This window comes from Orcinus orca, chromosome 3 (assembly GCF_937001465.1).
Source record: "Orcinus orca chromosome 3, mOrcOrc1.1, whole genome shotgun sequence".
Classification (NCBI taxonomy): domain Eukaryota; kingdom Metazoa; phylum Chordata; class Mammalia; order Artiodactyla; family Delphinidae; genus Orcinus; species Orcinus orca.
In genome coordinates this window covers 19,474,573-19,493,917 of record NC_064561.1, presented here as the reverse complement: position 1 = coordinate 19,493,917, position 19,345 = coordinate 19,474,573, and the positions used below count along the sequence as shown (strand labels likewise).

Genomic DNA, 19,345 nt, shown 5'->3' with positions numbered 1-19,345 from the left:
CAGGAGGATCATGTAAGATGATGTGAGGAATGACTGGTATACTCCAGATGTCTAGCAAACCTGCCTTCCTTCCTCTCCTCACCTCTCATCCCAGGTCTCCACTCTGGGCTCCCTGGGACCTGTCACCGGATCCCATCTCTGCCTTTTGGCTTGTTGCTCTTCTCTTCCCCTGAGTCCTGCCCCTCCTCCCAGTCTCTCTCCTTCTGTTCACCCCACTCACGGCTCTCGGGGCTTTTTCTACAACACAGATCTGAGCACTTCTGTGCCCTGATCTCCCCACCGCCACCTTGCCCTCAGGAAGCAGTCCTGGCTCCTTGTCCTGGCACTTGTGGCTTCCCAGGACCAGAGGGCTGCCCTCTCCAGCCCCACCTTCTTTGCCTGCAGCATACAGATGGCAGCGGTCCCTCTAGGCCCTCACTCTGGCGTACTGTTTTCCATGTCCCATCCCTGAGGATGCCCCTCTACTCCTCTTCTCTGACCTCCACGCCAGGCCAGCCCAGGTGCCCCCCACTTCTGCGGGTGCTGGGCCCAGCACATGCGATTCCCCTTTGCCTCCTCCTGCTGACTGAGCGTCCTCCGTGTCCCCATCACAGGACCACCAGGACAGTAAGCCCTGGAAAACTTAATCTCCACCCTGCTACGTGCCTCAGATCCCACCTTTCTTGATGCGTAGGGGGAAGTGCACGCTGGACACAGCTGGATATAGGTTTATTGTGGCACTGGACGTGAAGAGGGGCCGGTGAGGCCAGCACCAGTGTGCGGAGGTGGTGGAGGGAGTGGGGGGAGGTGAAGCGGGTGGGCAGGGGCTCGGGGAACCGCAGGCTCAGGCCAAGAGTCGGGGTTGGGCAACTTTTGCTGGCCCTACCCAGAAATCTGGGGCGATGACTCCAGAACCAGCAACCCCTCCAGCTGGACAGGGCAGGGTGGCAGCAGTGGGTGGGAGGGGCTCACACGTGGGAGAAGGCGTGGCTCTTGCAAAGGGGCTTGTCCTTCTTGGAGTAGAAAGTCTTTCCTTCCAGGTTGATCTGACATATCTGGGAACAGCCAAGGTCCAGTTACATGGGGTTGGAGGTGGCAAGAGAGGCCCCTTCCCAACCTCTTCGGAATCCCAGAGGCAGGGGTGGGAGGGAGGCTGGTGAAGAACACAGGGCTCTGGGGGCGGGGCCTGAGTCGGAGGAGGGGCACTCACCGCGCACACGAAGCATGTATCGTGCCAGCTGAAGCCCAGCGCCTCCAGGAAGCGGTCCCCGGCATCGATCTTGAAGTCACAGCCTCGGCATTTTGTGCCAAACATCTTCTCATAGTCTGAAGACACACAGAGAGGAAGGGGCCCCTGGGTTCTCCCCTGCCGCGCCCCGCCCCCTCACCCAGCCCCGCCTCCTTGCCTGTTCCACCCGATACCTCGCTCGCAGTAGGGGGCCCCCTCCTCCATATAGAAGGCCCTATTCCGAATGGGTGTCTTGCAGGCCGCACAGGTGAAGCAATGCACGTGCCAGGTCATCTTCAGGGCATGCATGATCTCCTGGGAGGAAGCGACAGTCACTTGGCAGCTCAGCACCCTCCTCTCCAGAGCCGGGGACACAGGAAAGCAGGCTTGGGTCCTCTTTCTTTCAGGGTAAATGTTACGTCTGCACACGCATTGCTGCTACTTTCTTTCTCCAACCCTGAGGTCTCCCCGTGGCTGTCCACCACGCCACGTCTAAAGCTCAGCTCCCCATCTCTGCACCCCATACCTCTCGCATTCCCACAGCTGTCTCCATCTCAGTTGATGGCAACTCCATCCACGTGGACCAAATTCCCTGCTTTCTCCCACACCTCACTTCAGGTCCACCAGGAAATCCTGCTGGGTCCACCTTCAAGATGCGTCCAGATTCTGAGCACTTCTCACAGCCTCCCTGATGTGAGATGTGAGCCTTGGGCACCTCTGACCTGGATGACTGCATGAAAATGGCTTCTGTGCTCCTCCCTCTGCCCTTACAGACTGATATCAACCTGTGCCAGGCCACATCCTTCTCTGCCCCAATTCCTGCCTAGTCCACATTTCTCTGAGCAAAAGCCAAAGCCCTGGGAAGGGCCCAGAGGCCAGCAAGTCTGGCCTCTGTCCCTCTGCTCTCCCCATATGGCCTCTCATCCCTGGTTGACACACCAGGCACACCGTCTTGGGGCTTCACACCAGCTGTCCCCTCTACCTGGACTGCTCTGCACCAGATACCTGCAAGGCCCACCCCTCACCTCCTTCAAGTTTCTGCTCAAAGGTCACCTTCTCCATGAGGCCCACTCTGACACCACCAGTTCATAGGCCAACCCGCCTTCCCAAAGCCACACTCCCAATAGCGCTTTCCTTTGTTCCATAACATACTACCAGGTAATTTACCTATTTTGTCATTGCTTATTGTCTGCTCCCCACCCCCCTCTTCTTCCTGATCCAGTGTAAGGTCCAGGAGGGCATGAAATACCAACTGTCCTGTTAGTAGGTATATCCCAACAGTGCCTGGTCCATGGGTATGCATCACAAGTGCTCGTGAGTTGAGTTAACCTGCTCCAATGGAGGCCTGCCAAAGCAGAGGCTGCTGGTGGGCTGAGCTCTCCCTGGGGCTGGGACCCCCGGGCCAACCAGGGCAGCAGCATTCCTATCCGGAGCAGGCAGAAGGCAATGTGGAGCCCGGAGGGGGGATCAGATCTTTGAGTTCAGCCAGACCTTAGCTGTGTGGCTTGCCCAACAGCTTTACCTTCTCTTTACATTTGGCTCCTTCCCTTTTGAACTGAGAGCCTAATCCCAGCTTTGCAGGGGTGTTGTAAAGATGGTCCCACATCTAAAGCCAGGGGTCCCAGACCCAGTACCTGCCAAGGCCAGGTGGGGACTGTGCTGCGGGAGAGCACCTGTTCTCCCTGCGGGGGTGGTGCTGACCACTTCATTCAGGAACGCCTGGAAGGCTCAGGTGGAAATCTAGGTGTTAAAGTCAAATCCAGTTTTTCAATGTTGGCCATTAATTTAAAAATGAAGTGTGGACCAAGTAAGACAAGACATAAGCGTGGGAAGCACCTAACTCTCAGCTGGCCCGTGTGACCTCTATAAAATCTGTCACAGGAATTCCCTGGCAGTCCAGTGGTTAGGACTCCATGCTCTCACTGCTGAGGGCCCAGGTTCGATCCCTGGTCGGGGAACTAAAATCCCACAAGCTGTGTGGAGTGGCCAAAAAAAAAAAAAAAATTTGTCACATCTCACATATACCTCTCAACCACCCTGGCCAGGAAGTTACTGCCACCCCCATTTTAGTGAGGCCCAGAGAAAGTGACTTGCCCCAGGTCATACAGCCAATAGATGGTGGAAATGTGTTTTGAGCCCAAGTCTGGCTCGCTACAAAGCTGGCCCTTCCCACTGCCTGGTGTTGCCTCTTTGCAAGGAAAAGACAAAGGGTTGGGGGAAGGAACTTGGCTGTGAGCCCACAGAACAGGGTCTTGGCAGGAGCATGGGGAGCCCAGAGCTGGGCCCAGTGGGAACATGGGCAGGGAGGCAGGTCTCTGCCAGTATCCAGAAGAACCCGTGAGCCAGTGTTCCCTGTCTCATGCCCAAAGCTTCCTAAATCTATCTGCCTCTCCCATCCCACCATGCTGACCCAGGGCCAGCAGCTCAGTTCTCCTCCTCTAGCTGTCTCCCTCTGCCCCAGGGAAGCTTGCCAGGCACACCTGACCTCAGAAGTCCCCAGCTCTGAACTTCTAACACGGCCCCTGCCCCCCTCTTCCGCCTCATCTCACACCCTCCCTGTGTGTTGCCTTGTGACACAGCTCTTCCCTCCTCTTGGAGCACTTTCCCCTGATCCGTCTCCAAGCTAATTCCTACTCATGTTTTAAGTTCAGCTTAGAGGCCACTTCCATCCACTCCTTCAAGTGTTAATTGACCACTTCCTATATATTGGGCACAGCATAATGTGTGAGCAAAACAGCCCTGGTCCCAACCCATGAAGTGCACCCTGCGGAAGAGATGGGACAACAGGACTGGAAGGTAGTGAGCAAACAGTGGGGAGCCTGGGCTGGTGGGGAGGGTGGGTATCAGGGAAAGTACCCCTGAGGAAGTGCTATTTGAGTCCCGGATGAGAAGAAATGAGGTAAAGAGAGTGCTAAAGAGTATTCCTAGCAGAGAACAGCCTGTGCAAAGGTCCTGTGGTGAAGGGAACAGCACACTGGCAAAATGGAGAAGCGCATGTGGCTGGAGCATAGAGTGAGGGGGGCTGGTGATGAGTGGTGAGCCTTGAGAGCATAGTGTTCCAGAGGGTCCCCAGACCAGGGGACAGGTCCCCTCTAATGTGTCCCCTCCAACTCTGCTGAAACAACCTGATTGTCCTGTGTTTCTCTCCCCACGCTCCACTCTGAGCTCCGAGAGCAGGCATAGTCCCAAGCACCAGGCACAGGGAGAGCCCAAAGCGCGTGGTAAATTGGGAAGGTTAGCTTTCTGCCCCATGCGAGGGTGAGGTAGGAGCTTCCTGGGGTCTGTCAGGCCCTGGAGTCCCTGCAAGAGGGGAAGCTGAGGGCCCTTGGGCCACACTGTGGAACCACTGGCCTGGGCTGGGGCAGGAGCAGGGCTTGCCACCTTACTCTGGGCTTACTCTAGGACCCAGGAGCCAGTCAGGCTCTGTGAGCCTTGCCTCCTCATCTGTGGCCTGGGTGATAACCCTGCCCACCCAAAACTGGGGCAGGGAGGGACAAGAGTGCCGTGCAACACAGGCAGGGCCATCAGTGAACAGCAGGGCCTTGATCTGTGGGAAACAAACCCAGATGCCAGCTTAAGAAAGGTCCTGGGATCCAACCCGTTCCGCTAGAACAGTCCAACAGGGTATGGCCTAGGCTGGTGGAGAAATTACTGTGATCTTGGGCAAAATTTCCTCATCTGTAAGATGAGAATAATCAAACTGACTTCGTAGTATGATTAGTTGGATGCCTACGCATAGTAAATTACCCACAACACAAGACTGTGATAATATCCTTTCTTCCCTTCCAGTCTACTGATGGAACCCCCATTTTTTGCTGGGCACATATCTATACCAGACTATATTTCTCAGCCTCCCTTGCAGCTCAGTGTGGTTATGCGATTGAGTTCTGGGCAATGGGATGGAAGCGGAAGGGTTGGGTGGCAGCATCTTCTAAACATGGCTCCCAAGAGCCTTCTTCTCATTCCAACATCCTGCTGGTTGGAACGTGGAAATTTTGCCTGAAGCTCAAGCAGCATCTTGGACTACAAGTGGTAAGTAAGCCAATGTTGAGAATGTCCGAGAAACAAGATCCAGGAGCCTGGATCTGCCTACAAGTCCCAGATTGCCCACCTCTGGACTTTCTTAGGTAAGTAATAGCCGCCATTATTTTTTCTATCACTTGCGGTCAAGGTAATCGTCACTAACATGACCATCACTACAGAGCTCTCTAGCCACATCTGGAAGCTCTGCCTATGAATCCAGAAATGGGGAGAAGTGTGAACGGCAAGAAGAGCCCAAGCTGAAAGTCAGCAGTGCCTGGGGCTGCTCTGGCTCGGCCCTCATGCTCTGCAGCCTTGGGCAATTTCTGCCTCTCTCTGGACTTCAGTTTCCATACAGGTACAACTGAAACCCCCTCAACTTGTTACCCTGCCTGTTATGCTCCCCTTTCCTCAGGCTGCTGAGCCCCTGACACCCTCAGAGTCCCCTTCCTCTGTGTGAGCTCCTGGGGGCAGGGCCACGCCTGTCTCTTCACGAGGTGTCCCTAGCGTGGGGCATACTGCCCACACTCAGTAAAGAGAACGAATGGGAGAAGGTAGATAGTGCATCACTCTTAACCCATGACCTGTGCTGACTCAAGTCCCAAGCCCAGCTCTGGGTGGCAGCTAGGTTGCCCTGCCGGAGACCAGGCCAGGCTATGCTGCATATTTAGCCTCAGCGAGGAGAACAGGATTTTGAATCACAAGTTTTTGAGCCTAAATTTCTGGCTTTGCAAATCAATAGTCCTGTGTCCTTCAAGCCCATCAAGTCATCTTTCAGAGTTTCCGTTTTCATATGTACTAGGGGCGGCAGACACGGTGCATTAGCCTCCCAAAAGCCTGTCACAACCCCCTTCTCTTTTGCCTTTCTCCCTTACAGAGGACAGAAGCTAAAATACTGGATTTGCCAGCTTCCCCCATGGTCCAGGTGCTCACAGGATAACAATTCCAACAACTGAGATAAGGATTCAAGTTCCTGGTTTTTCTTCCAGAGTCAAAAGGCAAAACCTCATTAAAAGAAAGCATCTGCCCCAACCATGATACAATACACTTGAGGACAAAGATCTACATGCTAAGGGTTTCGGAACTTAAAAAGAGGAAAAGCCTAAAGGCATCCTTGAGCTGCTATTCCACCCCTGGAATTCTTGTGATTGAAGTAAATATTACTCCTTCTGTTTCAACCTCTGTAGTGGGGTTTTCTATTACCGAAGCTGAATGCAATCCCCACACAGCAGCCATCTCTTGTTTTGGCCTGACTAGCACTTACCTCCCTTCTTTGGGTAATGTCATCCTGGTTTTATTTTCAAGGAACCAGTCCTGTGGTTCAGGCAAGGCCACCAGACCCCACTCCAGGAGGGGGTGTCACCCAGGCCTGGCCAATTAGAGTCATGGGGCTTGGTTCAGAGATGGGTATCAGCACTGGGACTCTTTATACATCAACTGGCACAGAGATGCTCTCTTTCACTTTGTGGTGCTAACCTGGGGAGATGTAACCCTGGAGCCACTGTGGCACCATCTTTGCCGCTTTCTAGGGAAAAGCATGCTGGGAACTAAGCCAACAAAGATGAAACCAGAGGCAAGTAGTAGAAAGACTCCTGATGACCCCGGGATACGCATTCAGCTGGGCCTGAAGTTAGCACCCCTCAGCCTTTCTGATTATTTGCGCCAACACTCTCTTGCTTGAGCCCTTTTGAGTGGGATTTAGGTCATTTTTAAGAGGATCCTGATTAATGAAAAGTAAGGTCAATATAGCAGCCCGACTGTTAGGCTGGTAAGGTTCCAATAGGCTCCTGCAGGGAGAGCTCCCAGGCTCAGGAGTTGCTCAACAACACTCCTCAACACTCAAGGGTCAGACTTGCCTTCCCAGCCACCCACCAGCCCCACTCACGCCAGTGATCTTCTTCTTGCATTTGGCACAGCTGGGTGCATAGCGCACGTCATAGCAGGGCGGGCAGAAGATGGCGCCCTTTTCCTCGAAGAAGCCACCCTCTTCCAGGACCTTCCCACACTGACTGCACACAAACTCCTCGGGGTGGTATGCGTGGCCCAGCGCCACCAGGTAGCGGCCCCTGGCGGGAGGCAAGGGCAGTGAGCAGGAATGGATGCAAACGAAGTCGGGGTTCCTGGCTAGAACCCCATGGGGTTTACCCAAAACCTACTATGAAGCCTTGAAGGGAAAGTTCATTCTCTCCATCTCCAAACAGGGGAGAAACAGGCTTGGGAGGTGACTTGCCCAAGGTCACACAGCAAGAGAGACAAAGCTGCACTGTTTTGATGACAGGAGATGAGGGAGAGGGGCAGTGTTGGAAAAGGAGGAAGGTTACACTGGGTGAGAGCTGCTGATTTGGGCCTAATAAGTTGAACCCAGGGAATTGGTGCCCTGGGGGGGGGGGGCAGGACGCCTGGAGTGCCCGTGAGCCCTGAAGACCAGTGGGCACTTGAGCTGAGCCTGGTGCCCACCCTGTCCTGCTTGCCTGTTCCATCTGGCCTGGGGAGGGCCCTGCAGGTCCCAGAGAAATGGGGATGTCTGAAGGAGGGGGTGCTTCACAGAGCCTAAGAGCTGACAGGAATCTAGAGCAGTGCAGGGCCTGGGATGAGAACTACGAAGGCACACTGTCACACTGATTCTGGGGGGCTGTGTGACTCTGCTGGGCCCCGGGGAGCAGTGCAGAGAGGGAGGGACTTCAGAGGCTTAGCGGAGAGAGACCGAGTGTGCAGGAAGGAGAGAGGCAGAGGGACTGGGAAGGGGAGGCCCTTCCTTGCCCAGAGAGCAGCAAGTCTAGGGCTGCAGCTTGGCTGTGTCATTGGCACTTCCTCCATCTCACCAGGGCAAATGCTGAACAGAGGCTAATGACGGGTGGGCTGCGGGTAAGGAGTGCGGGATTCAGAACCTGAGGAACCAGCCCAGGTCCCTACCCTCACTCCAATAGGGAACCGAATCCTCATCCTCCCGCAGGGGCGGCTGAGATGAGTGGGGAGATATATGGGGAGCAGAGATCAGAAAGACACCAGGGCTGGACTTGAGGTCAGGAAAGACCACGGTAGGAAAGGAACAGGGCCACCCACCGGATGACCTTGTGGCACTGGTGGCACACGGGAGTCTTGCCATTGCTGCCACCGCCGCCTCCAGGGCCCCCTCCAGCGGCAGCTTGCACAATGGAGGTGCGGTTCTGCATGGGCGTGGGTGTGGCTGGCTGGGTGTGCCGGGTCAGCACCGTGCTGGTCTTGTCCGGGGCGTAGCGCTCGGCGAATGCAGGGTCCACAGCCCAGGGCGGGCGGCTGGTGGGGCTGGGGGTGGTAGGGCCTGCCAAGGCCAGGAAAGTGACTCCAGGGGGGTGCCCAGGGACGCCACAGGACCGTGGGGAGACCCCGGGGCAGCTTGGAGGGGCCCACCCCCATGCCTCTGGAGGCTACCCACCCTTCCCCAGGCCCGAGCCCACTCTCTCTCACCAGGCCAGGGTTCCTGGGGTGTAGCTGAAGCTGGGGCTGGGGCTTCTGTCCTGGGCACCTGGCTGTAAGATCTGCCATTCAAGGCCCTGCACGGCTAAGGCTCCTGGCATGGCTCCACCCCCCAACCTTGGTCCTGCTGGCCCCATGGGAGATGTGTGGGTGCATGAGAGCTGCTGGGTTGGACTCCAGGTCCCACTGGGGTAGGGATGGGTAGGGCAGCTTCTCCTAGCCAGGTTCCAGCTGGCTGGTCTGTGGCACAGGGCTGGGAGGTGGAGCAAGGCTCTCACTTCTGGGGCAACTCTTGGGTCTCCTTCTGATGGCAAGGCCCCCTTTTCTGGGTACCCCCACCCACTGAGACCCAAACTGGCAGGGCCCATACTGGATCTTATCCATCTAACACCCCCTTACCCCAAATGCAAACCAAGCCTACAAAGATAGAAGACAGAGGCAGAAAAAGCAGGGCCGAGCATGTTTATTTTCATGCCTAAGCCAGCACAGACCTGGCAGACAGCAGTACCATAGGGCAAAGAGTGAAGACAGTGTCAGATGGAGCCGGGCCCTGTGCCAGGAGGGCAGCTGAGGCCAGGCCAGTAGGAGGCTCAGTCCAGGGGCAGGAAAGGGAGGGGTGAGGTAGGCAGAAGCTGGAGGCACCAAGAGGGGGGTGCCTGGGAGGAGGAACAGAAAGAGAGAGGCACAGAGGGCAGCCGGCCAGCGAGGGCCAGGCTACGACTGCACGTTGAGCACGTGGGCAGAGCGCTGGTGGTGCCAGTCCCGGAGGCGGGTGTAGCGTGGGCTCTGCAGCTCCAGGACATACTTTTCCCTGAGGGGCAGAGAGAGAAGGAGGAGAAAGTGGAAGGAAGGAGAGATGGAAGGGAGGAAGGGAGGAAGGGAGGAAGGGAAGGAGGACTGAAGAAAGGAAGGAGAATGGAGAAGCCTGGCTAGGGATGGCCAGGAGCAGACACAGGATGGTGGGTGGAATGGGAGAGGCAGGAAGTGAGAAAGAGGGGCTGGAGCTCGTCCTGTTACCTTGATTTCTTCAGATGCTCCTCATCCGGGTCTTGCACTGAGAGGGCAGAGGCAGGCATTGACCAAGAGCAGACAGAAGGCCACCCCAGCCCTGAGCCCTGGCAGAGGGTCACGGGGTGCCGGAGCAGGCTCCAGCTAAGCCCAGGCCCGGGTTGGGGGCCAGGAAGAGAGTCTGCCCTGCCCTGGGATGGCACTTACTGAACTCGGTGCCCGTGAGGTGGGCGAGAATGCGGAAGGAACGGGACTGGCCTGTCCCAGGCCTCGGCCGCCAGTCCTCCGTGTCCTCCATCAGCCGCTGCTTGCTGGCGTCTGGGACCAGCAGTCGGAGCGGCTGTCTGTGGGGAGGGTGTGGCTCAGAACCTCATGCTGGGGTGGGCAGTGGGGGCAGCCCCTCCCCAGATTTGGTACATGTGGGCTATGGTGATGGCAGAGTGGGGAAGGGCAAGGCCAGGGCCCTGCTGGGTGGGAGGTTGGATAGGTAAGTGAGAGGGGAGGAGGGCAATCAAGGTGAGAGTAGGGCAGCCAGGGTGGGGAGGGGCCACCACCCAGAGTGCCAAAAGGAAGAAAGAGAGGGACAGGCAGAGGGGGCTCACTGACTTGTCAGGGGTCTGCACCTGTGAAGGAAATAGACACATGGACAGATAAAGGGACAAAGAAATAGACAAGGGGAGGAAGAAAGACGGCATGGGGTCAGAATAGCTTGAGGCAAGGCTGCACTGAGTGTCTAGGGCTCAGACGGCCCGACACTAAACCCCAACCCCAGGCCACCAGCGAGGGGGCGCTGCCTCGTTCAGAGCCTCCAGGAGGACAGTGCCCAGGCAGGAGCCACACCCTCGGTGGGGCCCTGTGCCTGCAGTCCCCGCCCTGGCCGCCAGGGGTCGCTGCCGCACGGTTCCGGCCGGGCTGGGGCACAGCGCAGACTGAGCAGCAGCGGGCAGCGGGCGGGCGTGGGGTTGTGGACAGATGGCGTGGGCGGTGGGCGGGCAGGAGGGATGTGGGCGGGCAGGGTGGACGTACCCATTCTGCTGCGGGGCGCTGTCAGCGGGCTGGGGGGCCCCGAAGGGCCGGGCCGTCTTGTTGAGGGAGGCGCTGGGTGCAAAGGTGTACCGCGGGGGGTCCGCGGCTGGGGCCAGGGCCTGGGCGGAGACAGAGCGGGCAGGGCGGGCAGGGGCGGGGACCTGGCTAGAGTGGGGTGCCCCCCTGGCGCGGAGAGGACTGCGGCGCTCCAGCCCCACCCCCACACATCTGGCCTGAGGCTACGGGGAAGGGGCGACTCGGGTTTCAAGGGGCCCATTTGGCAGCGATGATCTCAGCCCACGCGGCCCGAGGGCGAGGGCGGACTAGTGCAGCTTGCAGCACAGGCCGGCGGGAGGCAGACAGGCAGACGGACAGACAGGCAGATACGCGTGGTACCCTGACCGTGCGGCAGCCCCCGGCCCAACTCCCAGTCCCCAGACTCCCCAGCTCTGGCCTCCACCCTCTACTCCCAGCCAGGGATGGGGGTACCAAGGCTGCACCAGGGAGGGCAGTTCAGCCCGGACGTCCAATCCCACCCCGCCTGCCACCCAGATGTCCCAAGCCCCTCACATACCTTCTGCGGTTTGCTCTGAGGCGGCTGGGCCCTAAAAGAGAAGGGAAAGGGGTGTTGATGGGCAGCCCCAATGGCATGCCCACCTGCCAGGCCTGCTCAGCGCCCGCATACCTGCTGAGACCCAGGCTGAGGCGCTCCCCACAGGCACGGATCTTGTTCTGGGCTTCGATGTGTGTGAGGCCCCCCGCATTCTCACCATCGATACTCAGCACCCAGTCGCCCACGGCCACGCCGGCCTGCGCAGCTTTACCTCCAGGAGTGAGCTATGGAGAGACAGAGGATCGTGGAGGCCCAAGGCTCTGCAGGCCAAACTCAGGCCAACAGCAGCCAACCCTGCCTTTCCTTAGTTGCCCCACGTGCAGAACCCAGAGGCCTCTTCATTCAACATATTTCTGGGCAGCTGCTGCATACTAAAGCCATCTGGAAGGGGGTGGGGCTCACCTGAGCTTCACCACCACCCTGCTTATTTATTAGTTCACCTCCAGGGACCCTCCCCACAGTCCAGAAACTGCTGACATCAACAAGCAGCCACCTTCAGGCTAAAACCCAAGCTTCTCAGCTCCAGCCGCAGCCTTTTGAGGCCCCTGCTGGCCTCTCGCCCAGGCCATTCCACCCACCAGACATGCCCTCTGGCTTGTGCGTGTGGCATGTACCTCCCTGAGCACTGTTGGGTGCTCTCATTGACCTCTTACATTCCTAGCACCCTGTCCTGGAGCCATCGTCAGGGATCTACTGGAACACTTCAAGCACCAGGAATAGGCCCCCTCACCTCTAGGTTCCCGGTGATCAGTGTGACTGAATGGGGTCCAAAATGTCAGCTGGGGCTTCATAGGTTGTAAATAAATATGGATGTCACCCCCAAGCCCTCAACTGCCACATCACCCTCTGCCCCCAATCCTTCAGGCTCTGAGTTGTGAATCCCTGGTTCCCATGGCAAATGAGAAGCAATACTAGGCTGGAAGGAATGGTCACCACCAACATGAGCTGAAACCATCAGGATGACTTCTGGGAAGTGGTGGTCTTTGGTGAAAGGAGAGTGGGATGGGCTGCCTATGGTGTGAGAGAGTCCAGCTATTTACGACGGCCTCAAATGCTGGAAGGAACCAGGATTTGGCCTTGAGATTGGGAGGAACCAACAGCAGTTTTAAGGCCCAGGGTGGGGTATTTGCCAGGGTCCAGATAGAGGTGACCCTGAAGAACCCCACTGGGCCCTCCCAGCCCTCTAGCCTAGTGGCAGCAACACAGGCAGGAGTGGCACTGCTGTTCATAAGTCTAAGCCCACAGGGCTGCTTGGCCATCTGGCAAGGGGCCTGGCATTGAGCAGGCTTGTGGGGAAGTGCTGGGAGGCAAATTCACAGTGAGATTTGAGGGGTACAGGCTGTCTGTGGCCCCATGAGGCTCATCAGGTAGGCTGATGCTCAGACTCAGTTGAGGCAGAGAGAGGAGATAAGGGGTTCCAGAGAGATGGCAGAGGGACCAGATGCAGAGACTAATGGCACTAGGGAAAGAAGGGAGAACTGGGTTTGATGGCTCTATTTCATGCTTGGGAAGTTAGAAGGGTAAGACAGCTGGGTGGCCCTTTCTTCACCTGCTAAATGGTAATAGCAGCTTACGCTTATTGAGTACCTAGTACTGCCACACACTGAATCCTTCAACAACCCTGTGGAGTAAAGTCTGGGAATATACCTATTTTACACATGGAAAAACAGAGAGGTTAAGTAACTTGCTTCAAGTTACCCAGCTAGCAACTCAAGAGGCAAGGCCAGGACCCTGACCCTAAGGCCCCACCCTACCAGGCCATCTCTGCTGAGAGCTGGGGCCCAACTCAGAGGTCAGCCCTCTGGCTGGAAAGACCCCCTGACCTCCTAGCTGGGTTTAGGGCTTGGATACCCTACTTACCTCTAGTCCAATCCAACCCCTTATAATGGGCATGGGGAAGTGACGCCCTTGCAAGGAAGTGACTTACTCAAGGTCGTGGTGAGTCAGTAGACGGGAAACCTGGTCTGGCCACTCCCTACCCACACTGGCTGGCTCCTGGGAGGTGTGGGCTAAGCCTGAGGTGGGGGTCTCAGGTTGAGCAGGAGCAGTTGGCTCCCAGAGAGGAGATGGGGAGCTGGGGACTACTTCCTTCTCTCGAGTGAGGAGGATAGGAAGCACAGGAGGGATAGGGGAGTGATCAGAAAGGTGGAGACAGAAGCAGAATGGGGGGGGCAGGGGGGGCGGGGTGTGTCTGGAGAGAGAAGCAAGAGGGCCCAAGGGACCAAGGAGGGGAAAAGCCAGGGGGCTGGACACTGCATGGAGTAGGGGGTGAGTCAGCCTGAGGGCTCCACTGAGCAGCCCAACCCCCAAGTCCCAGACATTACCTCATCTCCCAGGCCCGGGCCTACAGCCAGCCCTAGCCCCTCCCTGCCCCACTCCATGCTGGGGTCAGGGGAGAGAAAGGGTGCCAGCCCAGCTCAGAAAAGACCACCCCACACACCCACCCACCAGGGCCTAGGTCCAAATCCAGGGATGGGCTCGGCTAGTGGCCCCACCCACATGCTGGGGCTGCTGACAAGGAAGCCTGGGCTCAGACTGCCCCCAACAGGCCACATCTGAAAGTCCACCCCTTAGGCTACTTTGTTGCCCATCCTCACCAATGAAGAAACTGAGGCTCAGAGGTCAGCCAAGGCCCCAGCCACACTGGCCAGCACTTTCCCAGGGAGGGGAGTATAGGGTTTCCAGGGCTGGCAAGGTTTCCAGGGCTGGCAAGGCTTGAGAACTGGGTGTGGGATAGGTGTATGTGGTAGGGACACCACTGCCCTTGGCTACCTTGCTGGTAGGGCAGCTTCCAGGGAACCCTGTGGAAGGGTCCCTGGGAACAGTGACTGCCTGCCTGCCCTGGCCACCAAGCCCAAATCTGACAGACTGCCTTGGGGCCCCCTCTAGCTGGGCCCTCTGCCAATAGCTGCCTGCCCACCAGGAGCCTGGGTGGGCCTCTCTGGACAAGCGGATATGGTGACAGGAAGTCCCCACCCCCTCCTGACCCCCAGGCCACAGTCAGAGACACCAACCCAAGGGCTGGCCTCGTGCTCTCAGTGCAGGCAGTTTGTTCTATGTCCCACAACTGACCCCACAGCTGGAGCCACAGCCTGGTGGTGATCAGCTGAGGGGCCCACTCATGCGGTTCAGGGGTCCAGGCCTAGGCCAGCTTTTTTCCAGCTCTGCAGACTCCAGCCACCAGTTGGCCATCCCAGCATGGGACTGCATTCTTGGGCTTATAAGGCAATCCCCCTGCCATAGGGAGGAGCCAGCCCTCAGCTCCACCCCCACCAGAACAGGCTCTTGGGAGCTGAAGTCACAGCCCTAGAGCCCGGTCCTAACCCCTGCTTGGGGTCAAAGGCCACTGCATCCTGAATGGGACCAGTGGCTGGGATAAAGGTCCTCACATAGGCTGGGGAGAGGCAACCCACCCACCCACAAAAACTACTGGCCATCCCTGTGCCTGAATTCCAATCCCTGCTTTGCCATGGAATCGCTGAAGGAGCCCCTTCACCTCTCCAAGTTATCTCAACTGGATAAACAGGATGACAGTTGCTATTCCTTGGGTGGCAATGCGGATGGAGTGAGATCCTGCAGAGTGCCCTGCCTGGGGTCCAGCTCCAAGCATTGCTCCCTGAAGCAACTTAGGCCCTTCCTGGAGACCTGAGGCTCCCCTCCTCCAGAAATGGCATCTCCCTGAGCCTCGAAGGTGGCCCCAGGAGCTTCGTGGACTGGCATCAGGTACAGTGCAGTGCTGTGGAAGTGTGGGAGCTCCTTTCCTAGTATCTGCCTAGTTGGCAGTCCTTGTGGCAGGAGCCCACATCTCTGGACCTGGACACCTCCTGGCCTACTGGCCTCAGCTCACTCCTGCTCAGACGCCTCCCATCACTCACTGGAGATCTGAGCACCCAAAGATTCCTGAAGGAGCCCCTGCCTCAACCTAGGCTCACCCGGGAGATGGAGAGGGGCACATTGAAGTCCTTGCCCCCCTGCAGCCGGAAGCCCCAAGGTGCTGGCCCCTCTAGCACCACCTTGAAGGAATCCATGGTGCCGCTCCTGAGAGGAGAGAAAAGGTGAGTGATGCATAGTGGGTGCACAGGCAGGCCCATCACAGGACACCAGCCTCGGACTAGTGCCAGGCAGGCACGGGCAGACGCTGAGCACACCCAGGGGGAGGGTAGGCGGGCACCTTGTTAGGTTTGGCTGGGCTACTAGCTGGCAGACCTCACTTTAGAAAGACAGGGGCAACCCCCCTTCCCTAAGGAACTGGGAGGGTGAGGGGAGCCCGCATCCAGTCTTGAGGTTCCTCTCATCCAGGAGTGGATCGCAGGGCTAATTTGGCACGGCCTCCTCCCAAGCCAACCTTGAGCCTCGGACTGGACGGCAAGGCCAGTCCGGGGCCGGCGCTCCTCTCCCCCGCCCCCAGGTCCCGGCAGGCAGGCCTCGACTGGAGCCTGCTCGGACTATATAAGGCATGTAAGCTGACACTGTGCGGAGAGCCAGCGGAGGGAGCACACAGGGGCTTCGGACGCGAGGGGGAGGGGTGGGGAGGGAGGCGGCTGGAGCGGGTCCTAGCCATTCCAAGCCCAGTCGAAGCTGCTGGGAGCCAGGGCGGGACCCCTGGGCGCTGGGGGGAACTGCGCGGGGGCGCGGCCCCTGCGGAGGCTGGTGGGGGCTGGGACTCCAAAGCGTGGCCAGGAAGGGGATTCATCGTGGAGCTCAGTGGGGGTGGTGCCTCCCACACAGGCCTGCTACCATCCAGACGTGACTCAGTTTCTCCCGCCCGGGCCCCATGCACTGGCCGAGTCCGGGGAGTAGGGAGCGGCGCAGGCGCCAATCAGCCCCGCCGCAGCCGGCTTTGCCGCAGGAAGGCGGGGGCGGGGGTAGGGGCTCCGGCCCACCGGAGGAAGCGCAGAGCTGGCTAAGACCCCCAGTACCCTCTGTGGTCCCCAGTAGGCCTCTGCTACCCGCCTGGTCCTGCCCGAGACGCCCCGCGCTGTCGCATGTACCTGCCCGGCCCCGCCGGGGCGCTGCTCGCCGGCGATCTCCGCAGAGTAGCGGTGGGATCCGCCGCCCGAGTTCTGACCCCGCCCCCGTGGCCGTCGTCCGCTTTGAGCCCGCGTAAGGGGGCGGAGCCAGATGCCACGCCCCTGTCAGAGTCACGGCCTCTCGGGCGGTGGGAAGCCCCACCCAATCCTTCCGCTCCGCCCAATCACGAAGTCCCATCTCGCTTTGAGCTGTAAGACACGGTCCTCGGGGCTTGGACGGGGCCTGGGCGGGGACTGGGCTGCTGGACACCTTCCTCGCCCCGGAGCCCGACCCGCCGTTCTCCTGGCCCCTTGCGCCTCCCGTTGGAGGAATGAAAGGAAAGCCGCCTTGGAAACCAGACAGATCTGGACCTCAGTCATCTCTGAACCTTAGTTTCCAACTCGGAAAAATGGGACAATAATACTCGCCTCTCAGGGCCGCCGTGAAGACAGGCACAGTTTGGCGTAAGGCACAGCCATTGGCGGTTCCAGAATTTCTAAATCGGACGGATTTGGTAGAGAGTTGTGGGGGGGGTACCTCGAGGTGGGGTTAGTGGAGGAGGACACAGGGGAGCTTGAAGTTAAGTTTGCAGAACACTCCACTGAAGGCAGAAAATAATGGCAGCGGACGGAGGTGGAAGGGCCCTTGGCTCGGCCCCGATCCTGACCTGTGGGCCCTGCCCTTACTCCTACCCCCGACCCCCGGCAGTCAGCAGCCTGTGGCCCTGCAACCACGGCTCAGCGCTGACTGTCGCGATGGGCTGTGTCCTGGTATCCCGCTCCAGAGCGTGCAGCGCCTCCAATGGTGGTGTCAGCGTCCCCACTTTGCCCCAGTGCTCAGCCCCGGCAGCTAAGCGCAGGCGGCGGGGGAAATTGAGCAGGGACCGAAGTGTCCTCAACTCTTTTTAGGGCATGGCCCATGCTATTCTCCCCCCTCCACCATCATCTTCTGCATCACCCCCTCACTACAGAAACCGATGTAAGCGTTCTCATCTTTAAAGAAATTCTCTCTTGATCCCACATCCCTCTCCAGCTATCTCTCTTTTATTCTACTCCCCTTGAGAGTAAAATTCCTCTTGAGTTGTCTATCGCCCTGCCACCCTTGCTTTCCTCCGTTCTCTCTTGAACCCACTCCAGTCAGGCTCTTGTCCCCACCAGTCCTCTGAATTAATTCCCTCTTCAAAAGGTCTATAATGATTTCCAGGTTATCAAATCAATGGTGGTTTCTCAGCTTTCCTCTTACCCTGTCTAGGAGCAGCTCTGGTCCAGGTGCACTCCCTCTTCCCCATGGCTTCATGCCTTCCTCCTGCCCCACTGACTGCTCCTTCTCCACCTCCTTTGGCAGCGTCTCATTTACTTCCCAAAGTGGCCATCAGATGTTTCCTCTCTACATTCACTCTCTGGGACCCCATCCTGTTCTGTGGCTATCAATAACACCTACATGCCAAAGACTCCCAACTTACCTGTCCAGCTCTGGCCTTCCCCCAGGAGCCCCAGACTCTAGTATCCAACAGCTTGTCAAACCTTGGATATCTACTAGGTATCTCAAATCATCATGTCCCAATTTAAACTTGCAATTTCCCCAGCTCCCTAACTCCTTCCTCACCTCGGTTAAACAAAACAAAAAACAAAACAAAAAACCCCCGCAATACTATTCATCTGCCTGGTCCAGTAAAAATTATGGTTTTCCTTCCTTTACCTTCTGTGTCATACATCAGATTCTGCAAATTCCACCTTCAGAATCTGTTCCACACCTGGCTTCCATGGTTGTCCCTGACACTTGTCTCATGCCTGGACGTCTTAACAGTCTCCTGATAGAGCTCCCTGCTTCTACCCTTACCCAGTCCAGAGTCTTCTCCATGCAGCAGCCAAAGTGGTATTTTTATTTTTATTTATTTTCTTAAAAGATGTGTTTATTATTTTATTCATTTATTTTATTTATTTTTGGCTGCATCGGGTCTTAGTTGCAGCACGCAGGATCTTCATTGAGGCATGAAGGGTCTTTAGTTGCAGTGCACGGGCTTCTCTCTAGTTGTGGTGCAGAGGCTCCAGGGCGTGTGGGCTCTGTAATTTGTGGCACACAGGCTCTCTAGCTGAGGCGCACGAGCTCAGTAGTTGTGGCACACGGGCCTAGTTGCTCCGCGGCATGTGGGATCCCAGTTCCCTGACCAGGGATCAAACCCGCGTCCCCTGCATTGTAAGGTGGATTCTTTACCACTGGACCACCAGGGAAGTCCCCAAAGTGGTATTTTTAAAGCAGAAATCACACTACATCACCCACAGCTTTTAGCATTCCAGGGGGCTGGCATTGTGCTTAAAACTAAAGTCTTTCAGACATACATGACACTGATAAACTGGGTCCACCCCCCATCACTCTGCTCCTCGCTCACTCCACTCTAGCCACTCCGGCCTCCTCACTAATCCTCCAACACAGCAAATGTATTCTTGCCTCAGGGCCTTTGCACTTGTGACTCCTGCTTGAAACACCTTCTCCCAGATATCTAAACAACAGGCTGTCTCATTGTGTTCAGGTCTCTTGCTCAGATGTTGCCTCCTCCTTCCTTGATTGTCCTATCTAAAACAGCAGCCCCCTGACACCTCACCTGCATAATGCACTAGTCCCTTATCCTGCTTTATTTTTCCCTATAGCACTTACCACCATTTGACATTATATTAAGTGTTTGTTTCTTCATTGTCCTTTGTCCCCATTAGAAAGTCATTCCTATGAGAGCAGGGGCTTGTCTGTCTTGTTCAGCATCTCCCCAGTGCCTGCACACAGTGGATATGAATGAACAGATGAAGGAAGGACTGAGAAAGTGAAACAGCAAATGAGCAAAGGAAGAAGTGGCAGCTGGGGCCCTGGGCAGTCCTCCAACAGAGAGGGCCCTGGGATCCCAGTCCTTGGGTCCCTGCAGGGCTCAGACCTAGATGGTGCCACTAAGAGCTCCCTGCACAGACAGCCCCTGGGTAGAAACAGGCCTTGGGCTAGGACACAGTGCCCCCTGG

The 19,345-nt window shown here is 57.4% G+C and overlaps 1 protein-coding gene across 5 annotated transcripts; it reads right to left on the bottom strand.

The window, feature by feature from the left end:
• Positions 1–691: 691 nt before the first annotated feature.
• PDLIM7 (PDZ and LIM domain 7) lies at positions 692–16,435 on the bottom strand. 5 transcript variants are annotated; one of them, XM_004284797.3, is made up of 13 exons: positions 16,322–16,435; positions 15,263–15,368; positions 11,403–11,554; positions 11,292–11,322; positions 10,718–10,836; positions 9,899–10,035; positions 9,701–9,737; positions 8,675–8,736; positions 8,291–8,528; positions 7,113–7,293; positions 1,402–1,522; positions 1,190–1,305; positions 692–1,034 (listed from the first exon to the last, which is right to left on the bottom strand). In XM_004284797.3, exons 2-13 carry the CDS (start codon positions 15,356–15,358, stop codon positions 948–950), a joined length of 1,377 nt encoding a protein of 458 aa, XP_004284845.1. In that variant the 5' UTR covers positions 15,359–15,368; positions 16,322–16,435; the 3' UTR covers positions 692–947. The 5 variants fall into 5 exon arrangements, with proteins under 5 accessions (XP_004284845.1, XP_004284846.1, XP_049564179.1 ...); XM_004284798.3 differs by lacking the exon at positions 10,718–10,836 and adding an exon at positions 10,298–10,314; XM_049708222.1 differs by lacking the exon at positions 10,718–10,836 and having other exon boundaries at positions 9,899–10,052.
• Positions 16,436–19,345: the final 2,910 nt, after the last annotated feature.